The sequence below is a fragment of the Xiphophorus hellerii genome, chromosome 13 (genome assembly GCF_003331165.1).
Source record: "Xiphophorus hellerii strain 12219 chromosome 13, Xiphophorus_hellerii-4.1, whole genome shotgun sequence".
Lineage (NCBI taxonomy): Eukaryota > Metazoa > Chordata > Actinopteri > Cyprinodontiformes > Poeciliidae > Xiphophorus > Xiphophorus hellerii.
The window spans coordinates 10,814,335-10,827,682 of record NC_045684.1 but is presented as its reverse complement, the minus strand read 5'-3'; the positions used below and the strand labels follow the sequence as shown (position 1 = coordinate 10,827,682).

Here is a 13,348-nt window from a genome sequence, read left to right as displayed (position 1 = left end):
CTGCCGTTTGTAGCTTATTGATCCAGAGGTGTGTGTCGTGGTATTTGTGGACTGAAACTACCTTTGTCCAGCAAACATTGATTCCTTTTTTTCCCCTTTAAATAAATTAACCTTGCTGACTGCAATCAAGCTTCTTGACAACACTTGTCAAGAAGCTTGACAATAGAAGTCACTCTGAAATATGACTTCTATTGTCTGACTGTATGGATGTACCTTTAACAGTGTTTTTAATTATTAGCCATGTCTGTGTTTCATATCGGCTTCCATGTCGGTGTGCGGACCTTGTTTCAGGCTATGTTTAACACAATGTTCTGCAACAGAAAACTCTGATGTTTATGTTCATGATCAACAGACATGAATGAAGGGTTTAAGTTGGCGTGCTCTACTATATTAAATGTGAATAGGTTTATGGCTTGAAAATGTCATCTAATAGGAGAAATTAAGTAAGCAGAAAAAGTCTGATCTGCTAGTAGTCTCAGGATTTCTACTGTAAATATAGCATACATAGTGGTAGGAGCTTGTCCCGCAATCAGTGGGTTGCCGGTTCAATCCTCTATGGGCAAGACACTTCACATGCCTTCTGGTGTTGGCCTGTTGGTGCCGGTGCATGGCAGCCTAGAACAGGTGTGGCTACTATCCAGTAGCTCACCACCATCAGTGTGTGAATGTGTGTGCGAATGGGTGAAAGAATGACTGCAGTGTGAAGCGCTGTTGGGTCCTCTGGACTTGATAAAACACTAGTCCATTTACCATCCACCCATTAGTTAAACACCTGTTTGTCCAACAATTTTTACCACATCTTTTTGTCCATTTATTTGTCAATCATCCATCATTCCATCCAGCTATCAGACTGTATATTCGGTCTATCAATTCATCCGTCTTTTGGTCTGTTCATCAGCTGGATTGCTAGACAGGTTGCTTTCAATCCAGTGAACTATTTATTTACCTGTGTGTCCATTCGTCTGTCTGCCTTGTCATTCATTTGTTCATTGTCCATTCATAAGGTTATATTTGTCTTTTACTCTTACTGTTTGTAGTCTTTGAGCTGGTTTAGAACTTAAACGTGTAGGAACCCTTTCATTGGAGAACACTAAATTGTCTTTCTGTTCCTCTTTTCAGGTGAAATCTGTGAAGACGGGCTCAGTGTTCTGGACCATTGGCTGTTGTCTTTCCTACTTCTACATGGTAAGAGTTAGTTAATGCATTTGCATTTTGTTGCCTTAGTTGTAATAAGGATAAAAGTAATGATTAAAAAGTATTTAAAGTCACTATCATTGCCATCGTACTTCTGGCTGGACATCTGGACAATTACTGGTGTAAAATTAAAACTTGCTCATTGTCACACAAAATGTTGCAATTATACCACCAAACTGTAAAAAATATTTTCACAATTACAGCTTTATTAAAAACTTTTGAAACCATCAAAGAAACCACAGATGGTTCAAAGTACAAAAACCACTCAGTTTTTGTAATTTGCATTCATCATCGACTAGTTTCTTTATCTCGATAAGTAGGTCTGTCGCGATAAACGATAAATCAATTAATCGTACGATAAATTAAAACTATCGACATCATTTTAATTATCGGCATTATCGTCTCTTCCGGCCTTTTTCTCTTTCTGTTAATGACACTGAATGGAAAAAAAAGGCTCAACTCCGGTGCTCTCCACTGATTCCCTCCCCCATTTCCTTAGTGTAAAGCCCAGCGCACACTACACCATCTTAGAGCTGTCGGCCCATTTTCAAAACCTGACAGACCACACATTAGCCGACAGAAATCCTAGGTATAACGGTTCCATCGGTTCCGTTCCTGCTGTGTGATGTCCAACAATGGGCACAAATTAATGGCTACAAGTTCAGTTAACTAATTTTAAAACCAGGCATTAATCAATGCTTTACTACAATCTACCTGCAATCCATGTGGCTACTGTCAGTCCTGAGCGAATGAAAATCATTATAACCTATTTATGTCACGTTAACGAAGAACACCTGAAAAGTTACCAGGTTTATCAACTGCGGTAGCAATTTCGCTCCAACTCCTCCTCTTGTCATTTCTATATTCTTTTCATGTTGAATAAACATTGATGTTGTTTCCACATATCATCTCCGGTTGCGCTGTGTCAGCTGTTTGGGTTTCCCCTCTGTAATTTCCCCTCAGAAAGCACAGGAGAATCCCCGCTTTCTGATTGGCTACCTGTCACATTCAACAGGCTGCATTAAGCTCCCAGTCGGGGAAAACCCCTGATTTGGATCAGAGCGGCCACAGCGATCTATCATAACACACCACACAATCTTAGAAATGTAAGGGGAAAAATAGGAGCAAAAAATCATGTAGTGTGAACTATTGCATCAGGTAGTCGGATTTGCCCGTCTTCTCTATTTAAATCTAATTATTACTATAGGGCAATAATCTGCACTCTTTTGGTTGAATGCAGTATTTATTTCCACTTTGGCTTTATGTTGTTTAGTTTTTTTTTCAAGTGCGTTTTGTGTTAATAGAGACTGAGAATCCATTTTTGTTTTTGGTTGTTTTGTTTATTTTGATTATCAGTTCCAGTGTTAAGTGTTCTTTTGAAAACAAAGTGTATCTATCTTTGGCAGGAAATTGCATGCGTTATTACGTAATTTCCATTAAATCAGTGTAAAAAGGTCTTCAAACAATATTATCGTTTATCGCAAAAATTTTTGAGACAATTAATTGTTCAGCAAAATTTGTTATTGTGACAGGCCTATTGATAAATCAAAATTCTTGTCAACCCCACTATAAAGTTCATGCTGAATACACACTCACGTCCCTGAGGTCCTTTGAGGAAAAAAAAAACTTTCGATTTTGTAATTTATAATTTGTTAGTAAAAGTAGGTCTTTTACTGATAAGTCTGTTATAAACTAAATGTTTTAAAATACTTCGTTCTCTCCAAATAGAGTTTTGAAAAAAATATTAAGACAAGTCATTTGGGGGCTGAAAAACTGAAGTTCTTAATTCTCTTCATTTCAGTATTTGTGGGTCAAGATTTCCATAAATGGACGTTTACGTTGTGCTTATCTGATCTGAAGCTTCAAGTTTTCATGCTCTCAGGATTTGCTTGAGGAAGTGTTTAGATCTAATCACCCGTTCAGAGGAAGCCTTCGACCCAGACGTTTGCCTCCTTCAACATAATTCTTGATGCAAACTCGGGTCGTCATCCAGCTCCACTTTGCATACTGCAACCAGGAGCGTTTTTATTCAGATGATTTTTACTGTCATCCATTTTGCAGATTCTTGTCTAAAAGGCAGAATCCAATTTCAGCATGTCATTCACAGAAACTTCCTCTTTTATTCTATCTTCTGCAGCAGCAGCTCAGACATTCTGAATCAGTCCAGTCGGCTCCGTCAGTGATCTCTTTAGCAGACCTTTCTGTGCATTTACAGCTGAGCTGTTCATGTTTGACTTTTTATACCAGTGAGGCTAAAGTACCTCTGATTCTTCTATTGATCATATCACAGACAGAAGAGTCAGGCTAGATGCCCTCAGTATTGAATTTGGCCTGTCTGACATACGTTGATATAAACATCAGATTATAATACATTTAAAAAATCAATAAGTCAGCTGTCATCTAATGTCACTTAAGCTTTCTGTTTGAAACCTTTGTCAAGTTGTGGCTTTTAGCTGTTGAGTTTAATCTTTGCAGTGTCTGTTTTGTAACACATTTCCCTCATTAATTATTATATATGGCTGTACCAGCAAGGAAGTGGTTTTTGATGTAAAGCTGGAGCTGAGTGCTTCTTGTTATTCTATGGTGTCATCAGGTCACTGAAGGCTGTATGATATTTTTGCAAGTGCAAAAACTACTGCATTTTGGTTTTGTAAGAAACTAATGCAGAAATTCAGTACCCAGAAAATGATTGGCATGCAGCCTTAAAAAAGTAATACAAAAAAATACCACTAAATTTAATCGGTGTAATCACTGCAACGCAGTTGGTTTATGATTCTTTATACATACTCAACAATAAACTAAATATGCACTATTTCAATGGAACAAAGTAGTTCTATTTTTGTAGATAGGAAAAAATTCATTGTACAGTAGACTTCCACCAATTTGCAGCTCAGTTTTGTGGATTTTTCTCTGGAACATATCTCCAGATTATTCACAAACTTGTGTGTATTCAGGTTTTTTATTCTTTTATATTTTGGTAGAGTGTTCTATAATATTCAAGAAAAATGCTACTTGACACTTTGTTTGCAAGCAGCCAATATAGCAGTGGCATTCATGTTCCTTGGTGTCGATTGGCTGAATCACTAAGAGCGATGTTAGCTTCTGTGCAAGTGCCAAAACAATTTCCATTGTGTGTGTAAATGTATATTAACTATATTTGTTTGAACTGTGAAATTAGGCAGTTGTAAACATTTTTAGATCTCATCTATTTGTGGGAGATTGTGGTCTTCAACCTCAATCAATAACGGGGGTCCAATAGATCCAAAAAAAAAGGTCTCGAATGTTATCTTATTATTATTATTATTATTATTATTATTATTTTTAGACTATTCCAAACAAAGTCTGTTTTATGAGAATAGTTACTGGCTATTTGATGGCCTTCTTGCTGTAAAATTGAAATAAAAGGCAATTTTACAGGAAGCATACTGTGCTGTACAGAACACTTCCCATTGAAGAGGGATATATTAAAACTTCTTCCAAAAAACCGCCCCCCCCAAAAAAACTGAAAAAAGTTCCATCTGCATCAGCTCCATTTGCTGGAGGGCCAATTTTGTACCATTTTTGAACTACGATTGGGGAGTACACAATTTTCCCAAGGGCTGCTTTGGGCCGGTCAATCAATGGTCTTTGGACAATCTTATTTTAAGGGACCAAGCAAAGCCCAAATACTGGAATGTTATGTTTGTGTGAGAGAGGATTACTTTCAGAGCCACTACTCTCTGCTATCTCCTAACGACCTCCTTCTCACCCTGACTAAACACAGAGGACGCATCTTCTGCAACTTCATGGAAATCTGCAACAATTGTTAGTAGGTTTAGCCACTGCTTCCCTGTATTATTTATCAATTCAGACAGAATCCCATCAGGGGGTTGATGAGAGATGAGATGAAAAAAACAGTTCAGGCACTGTGCCTCGGCGACAGATTGTTTGCATGGGCGCCTATGAAAATCTCCAGCGTCTTCCTAATTCAAAACTAAAGCTATTTGGCCAGCAGCGAGACAGATGTCAAATCCAGCAGATTACCAAAATCCAGCTTCATCGATCACACTGCAGCGGGGGACTCGAGAGCCGAGAGATTACGGAGGGGGGGATTGGTGAAGAGATGAATAGAATGGCAGACAAAATGCAGAGGGAACAGAATGGTGTACAGAGAGGTGCAAAGAGATCAAACAAGAGGACAAAGATAGAAAGAATACAAAAAGATAACAGCTGACTTTATTGTCCTCGTCAGTAGCAGTGAAAACATTTAGTCTGTCTTCTTACTATGATCTTCTTTGTAAGCCCACACCTTCCTCCTTGTCCAAAGCGATCAGATGTTCCTCTCTAGACGAGTCCACCTCAAAGAATAATAGACCTGGCTTGGATGTCTCTATCAATAACATCGTTTGCTATGCAACCACCGACTGTCTGGCCTTCTAGACAAAGTGCTGGAAACACTGTAGATATTCTTTTAGTATGGTATTTAATCAGGATAAAGCCAAGGTTTTATTTCCAAGTGTGGCTTAACTGAACATTACACTTGATAAGGAGATACCAAAACGAACCGGGAGAGATCTTTTATTGCTCTGACTTTGGATTATTTGAAGGAGAAATTCCGGTGGTGGTTGGGATTAAGACACAGATCTGAGCAATTTGATGGACTGATGGCCAGGAAAGTTCAGACCGTCGCTGGAGACTGCAGATCATCTTCTGAGGTTGGAACCAAAGGGCAAAGCTGATTAGAAAATTCCAATTCCCTAAACCCTTCAGCATCTTCTAATAGACTAACCTGTAATGTCAGTGCCTGTCAAAAGCTCTTTAGCTCAATCAAATGCTGATTAAATGCTCCAACGACTGGGCTCTCACAGTGGCTGCTTTAAGGGAAGCAACTTACCTGGACTCAAACATTAAACAGACAGCAAGACTTTAGAGATGGAGATATCCGTCTGGTTCTGACCAACCTGGTGGATGAAGGAACTCAAAGTCAATCATGAACATAGTGTTTTAACTCCCACACTACTACTTACATGCTTGCATTACATACTGCCCTCCACTGGTCTGTGCAGTACTCATACCTGCTGAATATGGAAAACAGTGGCCAAATAATTGTTACATGGCAGAAAAATGATAAGTATTCAAATATTTTTACAAATAAGTGAATTTAGTAAATTTATTTTAAAAAATTTCAACAAACATCTCAAGGAAAAATAATACAATTTGCGCACATTTATATGTAGATTCATACTCAATTTTATTCCAATTCAATCATTATGAAAGAATGCAATCAAGTTTATTGTGCCACTTGTTTAAAAAGTCTTCTATCTGAGGAAACAGTGGAGAGGAGGAGTCCTCCCCTTTAACAGAAGGAACCCTCCAGCAGAAGCGGACCCAGTGTGAGCGATCATCTGCCACTACTGACTGAGGGTCTGAGATAACAGAGCATACACAACCTGAATAATTAACTTGAAAAGTGAGGGCTGCATTTGTATTTGGCCTTTTTTTATACCAATATCCCCAAAAACAAATCTTTACAACTAATTTCCTACATAATACTTAACAAAAGTGACATTTTATTGAAGAATGTCAACAAGAAATCCACGGTTGAAAGAAAACTGAGGCTTGGTCTGCTTGCCTCAAGGAATGTAGGGATTGCAGCAAACATAAGGATTAGCTCAGAGGAAATGAAAGTTTGTCTTCTTTGTCTGTTTAATTCTGTAGTACATAAACTTTAAACTGGATTTAACCCTGAACACCCGCACTATAAAACATGGTAGTGGCAGCACCATGCAGTGGGATTTTTTCTTTTCTTCCTCATGGACTAGTAAAGTAGTTACTCAGTGGGAAGATTAATTGAGCTAAACACACATTAGCTACCATTAGGACAATGAGCCTAAACATACAGCCAGAGCCACAATATATTACATATTAATTTGCTAGATCGGCCTAGTCAAGGTCCAGACCTGAACACAATTTGTTGGAAGCTGGTTGAAACATAATGCAAAAGAACCACAGTTACAAAGATAGACTCAGTGGGCCGATTACAAATGTGCATCTTCATAGATTTCTATTGGAAAATAAATTGAAAAACCATACATCATACTCCTTCCACCTCACATGTGTTCACTAGTTTGTGATTATCATATGACAAATTGTGAAACAGGTTTATAAGCTGCAAATACTTTTGCAAGGCATGGCAAACTGAAAAAAACATGTTTTATGAAAATAACAAGAATAGTTTGTGTGTGAAGCTTCGTACACATAAATGCATCTGCAACCTCAGAAAGGAAACCCTCGGCCTGTTGCATGGTGCGCTCTTTAAATCTTCTTCAAAGCACCTCTGTGGTCATCAGATAAGCCCAGCTTGAAGTGCAGAGAGCGATAACGGCTGTAAGACGGTTCTAAGCATTTTAAGATTCCTGCCCTCTGCTGTTGCAGTGTAGCTTTGGAAAACGGTTGGTTGAACCATAATTTGTCAGTGTGACCCACAGCGAGACAAGGACAGGCGGCGTCCCTTGACTTCCCATGGTCCTGTAATGTGGAATATGCCATGCTGTTCATTTAGGCTCAAATTGCACTCTTTGGTTTAACTGAGCAGACACTCGAAGCATTTTAACGCGAATGCTACCCCAATGTGGAAATATCTATCTGCTCAAGAATTGCTGATAAATGTACAAGATAAACATTTTCATGAATTTTGTCAAAATGTGAATATCTTAAGAGCCTTTATGTTTTTATATGCACACTTTCATCTAAGACAAAATGTTCCTGAAGCTACTAAGCAGATTCTCATGAAAGATAATCACGCACATTTGTTGCCTGGGCTTGTAATCACATTAGTGTTTGCACAACTTCCTTCATACATTATTTATTGACAGCTATTATCAGGTCAAAGTATTTTTTGTGCTGTAGTTCACAGCCAGATACATGCAGATCTAATGAGATTCTCATCAGCCTCTAATTTTTAGCTAATTTTCCGACACCAGCTTCTAAATATACTTGGAAAAGCAGTTCATCTGCAGAAAAAGGACCTGTACCATTTCATATGATTTGTGACCAAGACCATTAAATCTCAAATAACATCCAGATGACCACCCCTGCAGATTAACAATTTTTATCCTTTGAACTATTTAAAGTTGTATAAAATAATTCAATATCTGTAACAAAAACGCAAATGGCTTGAAATTAACATGATTTCATTTTGTACATAACATAAAATGTAAATTGGGGCTACTGCTAACGCTAACCTTAATTGGTGCTAAAACCAAACTAGTTTGGTCATCAGCAACCCCAATGATTGTAATTTTGCCTTATTAGAAACAGTAATGGCAGATAATAACCAAACTTAATACCTGAGTTGTTTTTAATAACTGGCAATAAGACTTTTACATCACTGTTGAGGATTTTTCTCCAAGTCTGGACTCAGCTGTTCTGAAAATGTTAAATTCCAGATAATTTAAAAAGGGGAGGGCGGTGTGGATATCCTTTCTTTTAAATAATTTGAAAACTGCATTTTGTGTTTATTTGTATAACCTTTGATAAGTTAGATTCTACATGTTTCAATAAAAACAAAACAAGCAGAAATTTGCAAGTGAACAAATACTTCTGCATTGCACTAGAAATCACAGCAGGCTACTTAAACAGATTTGTTCAATTTAATTAAAAAATTATTTATATCAAGGGCCAAGTATCTTCAAAGACCCAATAGGAAGCTGTCAGTCTTGGAAGAGATATCTGACTGAAGACTTGCTCTATAACAGTCTCATGGCTGTGATGAAATGCTAAGAGCTCTATATCAGGGAAGTAGAGACGATATTCCACAGTTGTTGGCCAGCACTGCTAATCCACCTCGTTTGCGTTTGACGCACCTCTTTAAATCTCTGTCTGGCCGTAGGATTAGAAAGCCGAGCGAAGAGACATTGGAGTCGGGAATATGATCCTTTCCCATTATGATCGATGGAAGAGATTGTTTGAACTTCCTCCTTCTCCATCAGATTTACTTTAGGATTAGAAACTTCTCTGAATTAATTGAACTTCAAGGGTAAATTTTCCACCTTTTCTTTCTGCAGCTTTGCATTTTCTCTGCCTTGCTTGAAAGCACTTCTCTCACTTATTGGTCATCTATTAAGAGCAGTATTTGGGAGCTGCTCAGACTGTTTTGGCGTGATGCTCAAAAGAAATTTCGAAATTCTGACTTTCTCCTAATCCTGCTGTGCGACTTCGTTTTGCCTGACTCGACAGTTCATTAAAAAATTAACACTGCAAGATGTTGCTGGTCGCCCCTCGCTGTGTCTGCAGTGTTTTCGTCAGTTCCCAGATAGCCTTGATGAGCTGTTCCTGTGTCAAGACTGAAAACGAATGTTAAATTGAAGTCATCTTTGTTGTTCGTTCAAGTTCTGGTTCGCAGTCTTCTAATTGGTTGTCACCATTTGAGACAACAGATGCGAGTGACTGCCAAAAGATAATTGCACCAGCAAGACGCTTATTTAGATTTGTTTTTAATTTTTCTGCCTCAATATTGCACGAGGATCTCCAGCTTTCTGTAATTAAAAAAAAAACTTGCTTGTTTCTCCTGTGAATATGAAATCATGATAAACGCTTCGTTTTATCTTCCTTTGCTGGAGCAAAAGGGCTCTATTTAACAAGCTGTTGTGGGGAAAAGAAGGATCAAACAATTTGCATTAATGTAATCACCTTTTCAGGTTTTGTTTTCTCGCATATTCTGCTCTTGTTTTATCTGTATTCTTTTATTCTTCTGTAATTAGAACTCAATCGCCTGTCAGTTTATTTGCCCTTTGCTGTTGAGACACACAGATGATTAAAAAGTTGTTTTAGTGGAGTTTTATTACGGCCCACACGTCAGACACTCTGCTGCCTAGCAGACCTCAACAACAGCTTTGGTTGTCTTTTAGTGGAGCATATTAAGTTTACTGGTGCATCAGAGATTTTACATCTGACATGTGAAGTGTTATCGCTTCGTTTTTACAGATTCTATTCTAGTTGGTGTTTATAGCTGTGTGTTTGTGCCCAGTAAAGATGCAGTTTCGGAGTCTGCTGTGGGAGTTTTGATGTGGGAGTTGGTATTTGGAAGCGGTCTCTTGGGCTCTGAGGGACTATTAACAGTTTTTTTGTGGAAAAGAAGTTATTCTCTACATTTAGGAATTTTAACAGATTATCTAAATTTAATTTGCTACTTGATTGTGATTTTGAGTGTTCTTTGAGTGTACTATTTTGAAATAGTATTTTGATGAAAGAAAATAAAGCAGCTTGTAGTTGTGACACAATTAATAAATCTGGAAAATCAGATTATTTTATGTTCGATCTGAGGAACTAAGGTCAAGGTAAACTTGGAGAATTTTAATATTTTAAATAATTGGTGAGTCACTAGGTCTTTGTTATTCAGGCTGAATGTCTCCAGCCAGACTTGTTTAAACAAGAAAAAACCCTTTTTTCTTTTAAATTATTCAGTTTGAGTAAGAAGACACTAGAAGAGGCCATATCGGGTTCAGATGGTGAGTTTTATTTTATGCTCAAAAACCTGCAGTTTTGTGTCTTTGTAGACAATTTTTCAGACTAAAGGCTTCAATGTGGATTTCATTTTCTGGCTTTGCAAAGCCATAAAGATCTGCTGCCAACTTGAAAGCTCTTTTATTTAGACTTTTCTTTGGAGTCAGCTGCAACAAAAAAAATTCTTGTTATGGTTTTACAAGTTAGTGCTGTAGTTCAATAGGTGGAAACAGATAGCAGCCACAAAAATCGATGCCTTTCTCATTTTTTATTTTTAGAGTTTTTTTAAAGCTTTTTCCATTTTGTTGCATCTGTTTCCTTGATGTGGAGCCAAACCTCTACTCTGAGATTTCCTGAAGTCTGCCAACATGTCCAAATCCAACAAGACCATAACAAAAAAAGATTGAAAGCTGAAAGGAATACGACTGAACGAGTGAAGGATTGGGAATGCAGTCAAACTTCCTGTTATCAGCTGAAAGCCTTGCTCTCCCCTGTTCTCACACCCTATCGTTTCATAGAACTTGATTTCCTACTTTTCATCCCCGTTTCTTCTTCTTTCTTTTATTTTAAATCTATTAAATATTCTGTAAATTTCAGAGTCTTCCTCACTCAGTAACAGCATCCACATCACAGGGCATTCACTAATCAGAAAAAATATATATTTTTTACCGTTCATCTTTCCAGTCACAATTTGAGCTGGAAATATGCTGATATCTGTGTGCGTCACTGGTTTGTCAATTTCTTTTTGAGGAGAAATAAATTTGTAGAATTTTTAATTTGAAAATCAACTGTTTGGGTTTTTTTTTTAGTGACAACCTATTGATTTGTGGATGATTGCAAACTACATATTTTTTTAAACCAAGAGTTTCCTTGCTGTACGATAATGTCTCAGCTGGCTGTATAATCAAACTTCTTGCTGACGTCTTGTTAGAGTTACTTATATATGTAAACCTGCTTCTAGAACTTTGTCTCTGATTAAATGTGAGAAGAAAACAAGAGACACTAATTTTCTTAGTGTTTGCTTACTGACATTTAAATGTTTTTCTGTTTCTTGTAGGTGTCAGCATGGGGAGGTTACGTGTTTATTATCAACCTGATTCCTCTGCATGTGTTTGCACTGCTACTGATGCAACGCTACAGCAGAAGAGTCTACATCGGTAAGGTTCACACAAAGCACAAGCAATTAAATTAAAATATATATTTTTCTGTCTGACCTTGTATGTAAAACACCCTCACAAATGGTGTGTGAGATGGAGACATTGTTATCAGAACCTTTCCATTCAGAGACATTGTTTTCAGAGATCCACAGGTGTTTCCAAACACTGTTGCCCCTCAGCATTTGACCCCCACAACAGGCTTCAGGGCCCGGTCACGTCTGTAGTCATTACTGATAACCCCAGGCGTTTCATCATCAACATAGCAGACATCCACACACCCACACGCCTCTTCACAGTAAAATCAGCCACCTGCTACCTGACCCTCTTCACTTTTTTTGCGCAAATCAGCGCCTAGCATCCCAGTTCCACTCGCAGCATTCAAACCACCTCAACTTTTCCACATTCGCTCACTTGAAGATAGTCACAGATAAAACTGTTAACATGAAGGAAAATGTTAAATAGTTTTACCATTTTAACAAATAAAAATCTAAAACAAGCAGGTTTGGGTTGTGAATCAATGTCTCAAAGATCCCAGTTCAGTCCAGCATCTGGAAACGAGAAAACGGAGGCAGTGATAACCGGCTAAGACATGGACCCCTGCTGAACTGACAAGTTGGACATTTCTTGATAATAAAATTAGTGGGACAACAAATTGCCCCAGTAATCATGGCTATAAACGATAATATTATTGTTTTTATCATTTTCTGTTGATTAATAATGGCATAATGGTACAAGTTCACCCTCTCAAAGACCAATAAACTTTCATTCTGTAAACATTTACCACTTGAACTGGAAGATATTTTAAATACCCAAAACGATAAATAAAACGTCAATAAAAACTATTTACAACCAAAACCACGGATAAAATACATTGTGATGTCCTTCTTTGTTGCTCTATCACATAAAATCCCCCCCCAAAAGACATTAAACTTTGCAATTCTTATGTGACAGAATTGTAAAACAAAAAAAACTCATAAGGTGTGAATAGTTCTGCAAGGCGCTGCATCTCCCACCAGCTCTGAGCTCAGAGATCTCCAACTCCCTCCTCCAGTCTCTCCACATCGAAGCTGTCAGCTCGCAGTAGGCATGAGTTCACAGCAGGCCCCTTTCATGGTCAAGATAAATGAGACGATGTCAAGCATCATCCATGCATGGACTATTAGTTGTACTCACAAAGCATAGTGTTTGAGAGATTTGAAGTACATTATGGTCCATTTGCAGTGAGAGGGTTTGGCGTACCTTTACTCTATCTTCAAACAGCTCTTCAAAAGTGAAATGATGTTTGATGAGGTGGAAAATTTCCTATTTCTGACTTTTTCTCTCGGATATTTGCAGCTTGAGCATAATTCAGAAACCTTGTACCCCATTTGATGGCAAATGAGCAACAGAGATGAATTTAAAGGCATATTTTTAAGATGGAAACGATATTAGGTTTCAGATCCTTACCTTTTTTTTCCTACTTTTGCTTCGTATCACAGCTCCGTTTTCAGAAGCAGGTGTCTCTCTCCGTCTCA

At 37.8% G+C, this 13,348-nt stretch overlaps 1 protein-coding gene across 1 annotated transcript in view; it reads left to right on the top strand.

Annotated features, from left to right (window-relative positions):
- LOC116730790 (dolichyl-diphosphooligosaccharide--protein glycosyltransferase subunit STT3B) overlaps positions 1–13,348 on the top strand; it is a 102,312-nt gene that overhangs the window by 61,394 nt on the left and 27,570 nt on the right. The window contains exons 4-5 of the mRNA XM_032580278.1: positions 1,120–1,185; positions 11,735–11,834. Coding sequence (XP_032436169.1) covers positions 1,120–1,185; positions 11,735–11,834 — 166 coding nt within the window. The remainder of the gene's footprint in view (positions 1–1,119; positions 1,186–11,734; positions 11,835–13,348) is intronic.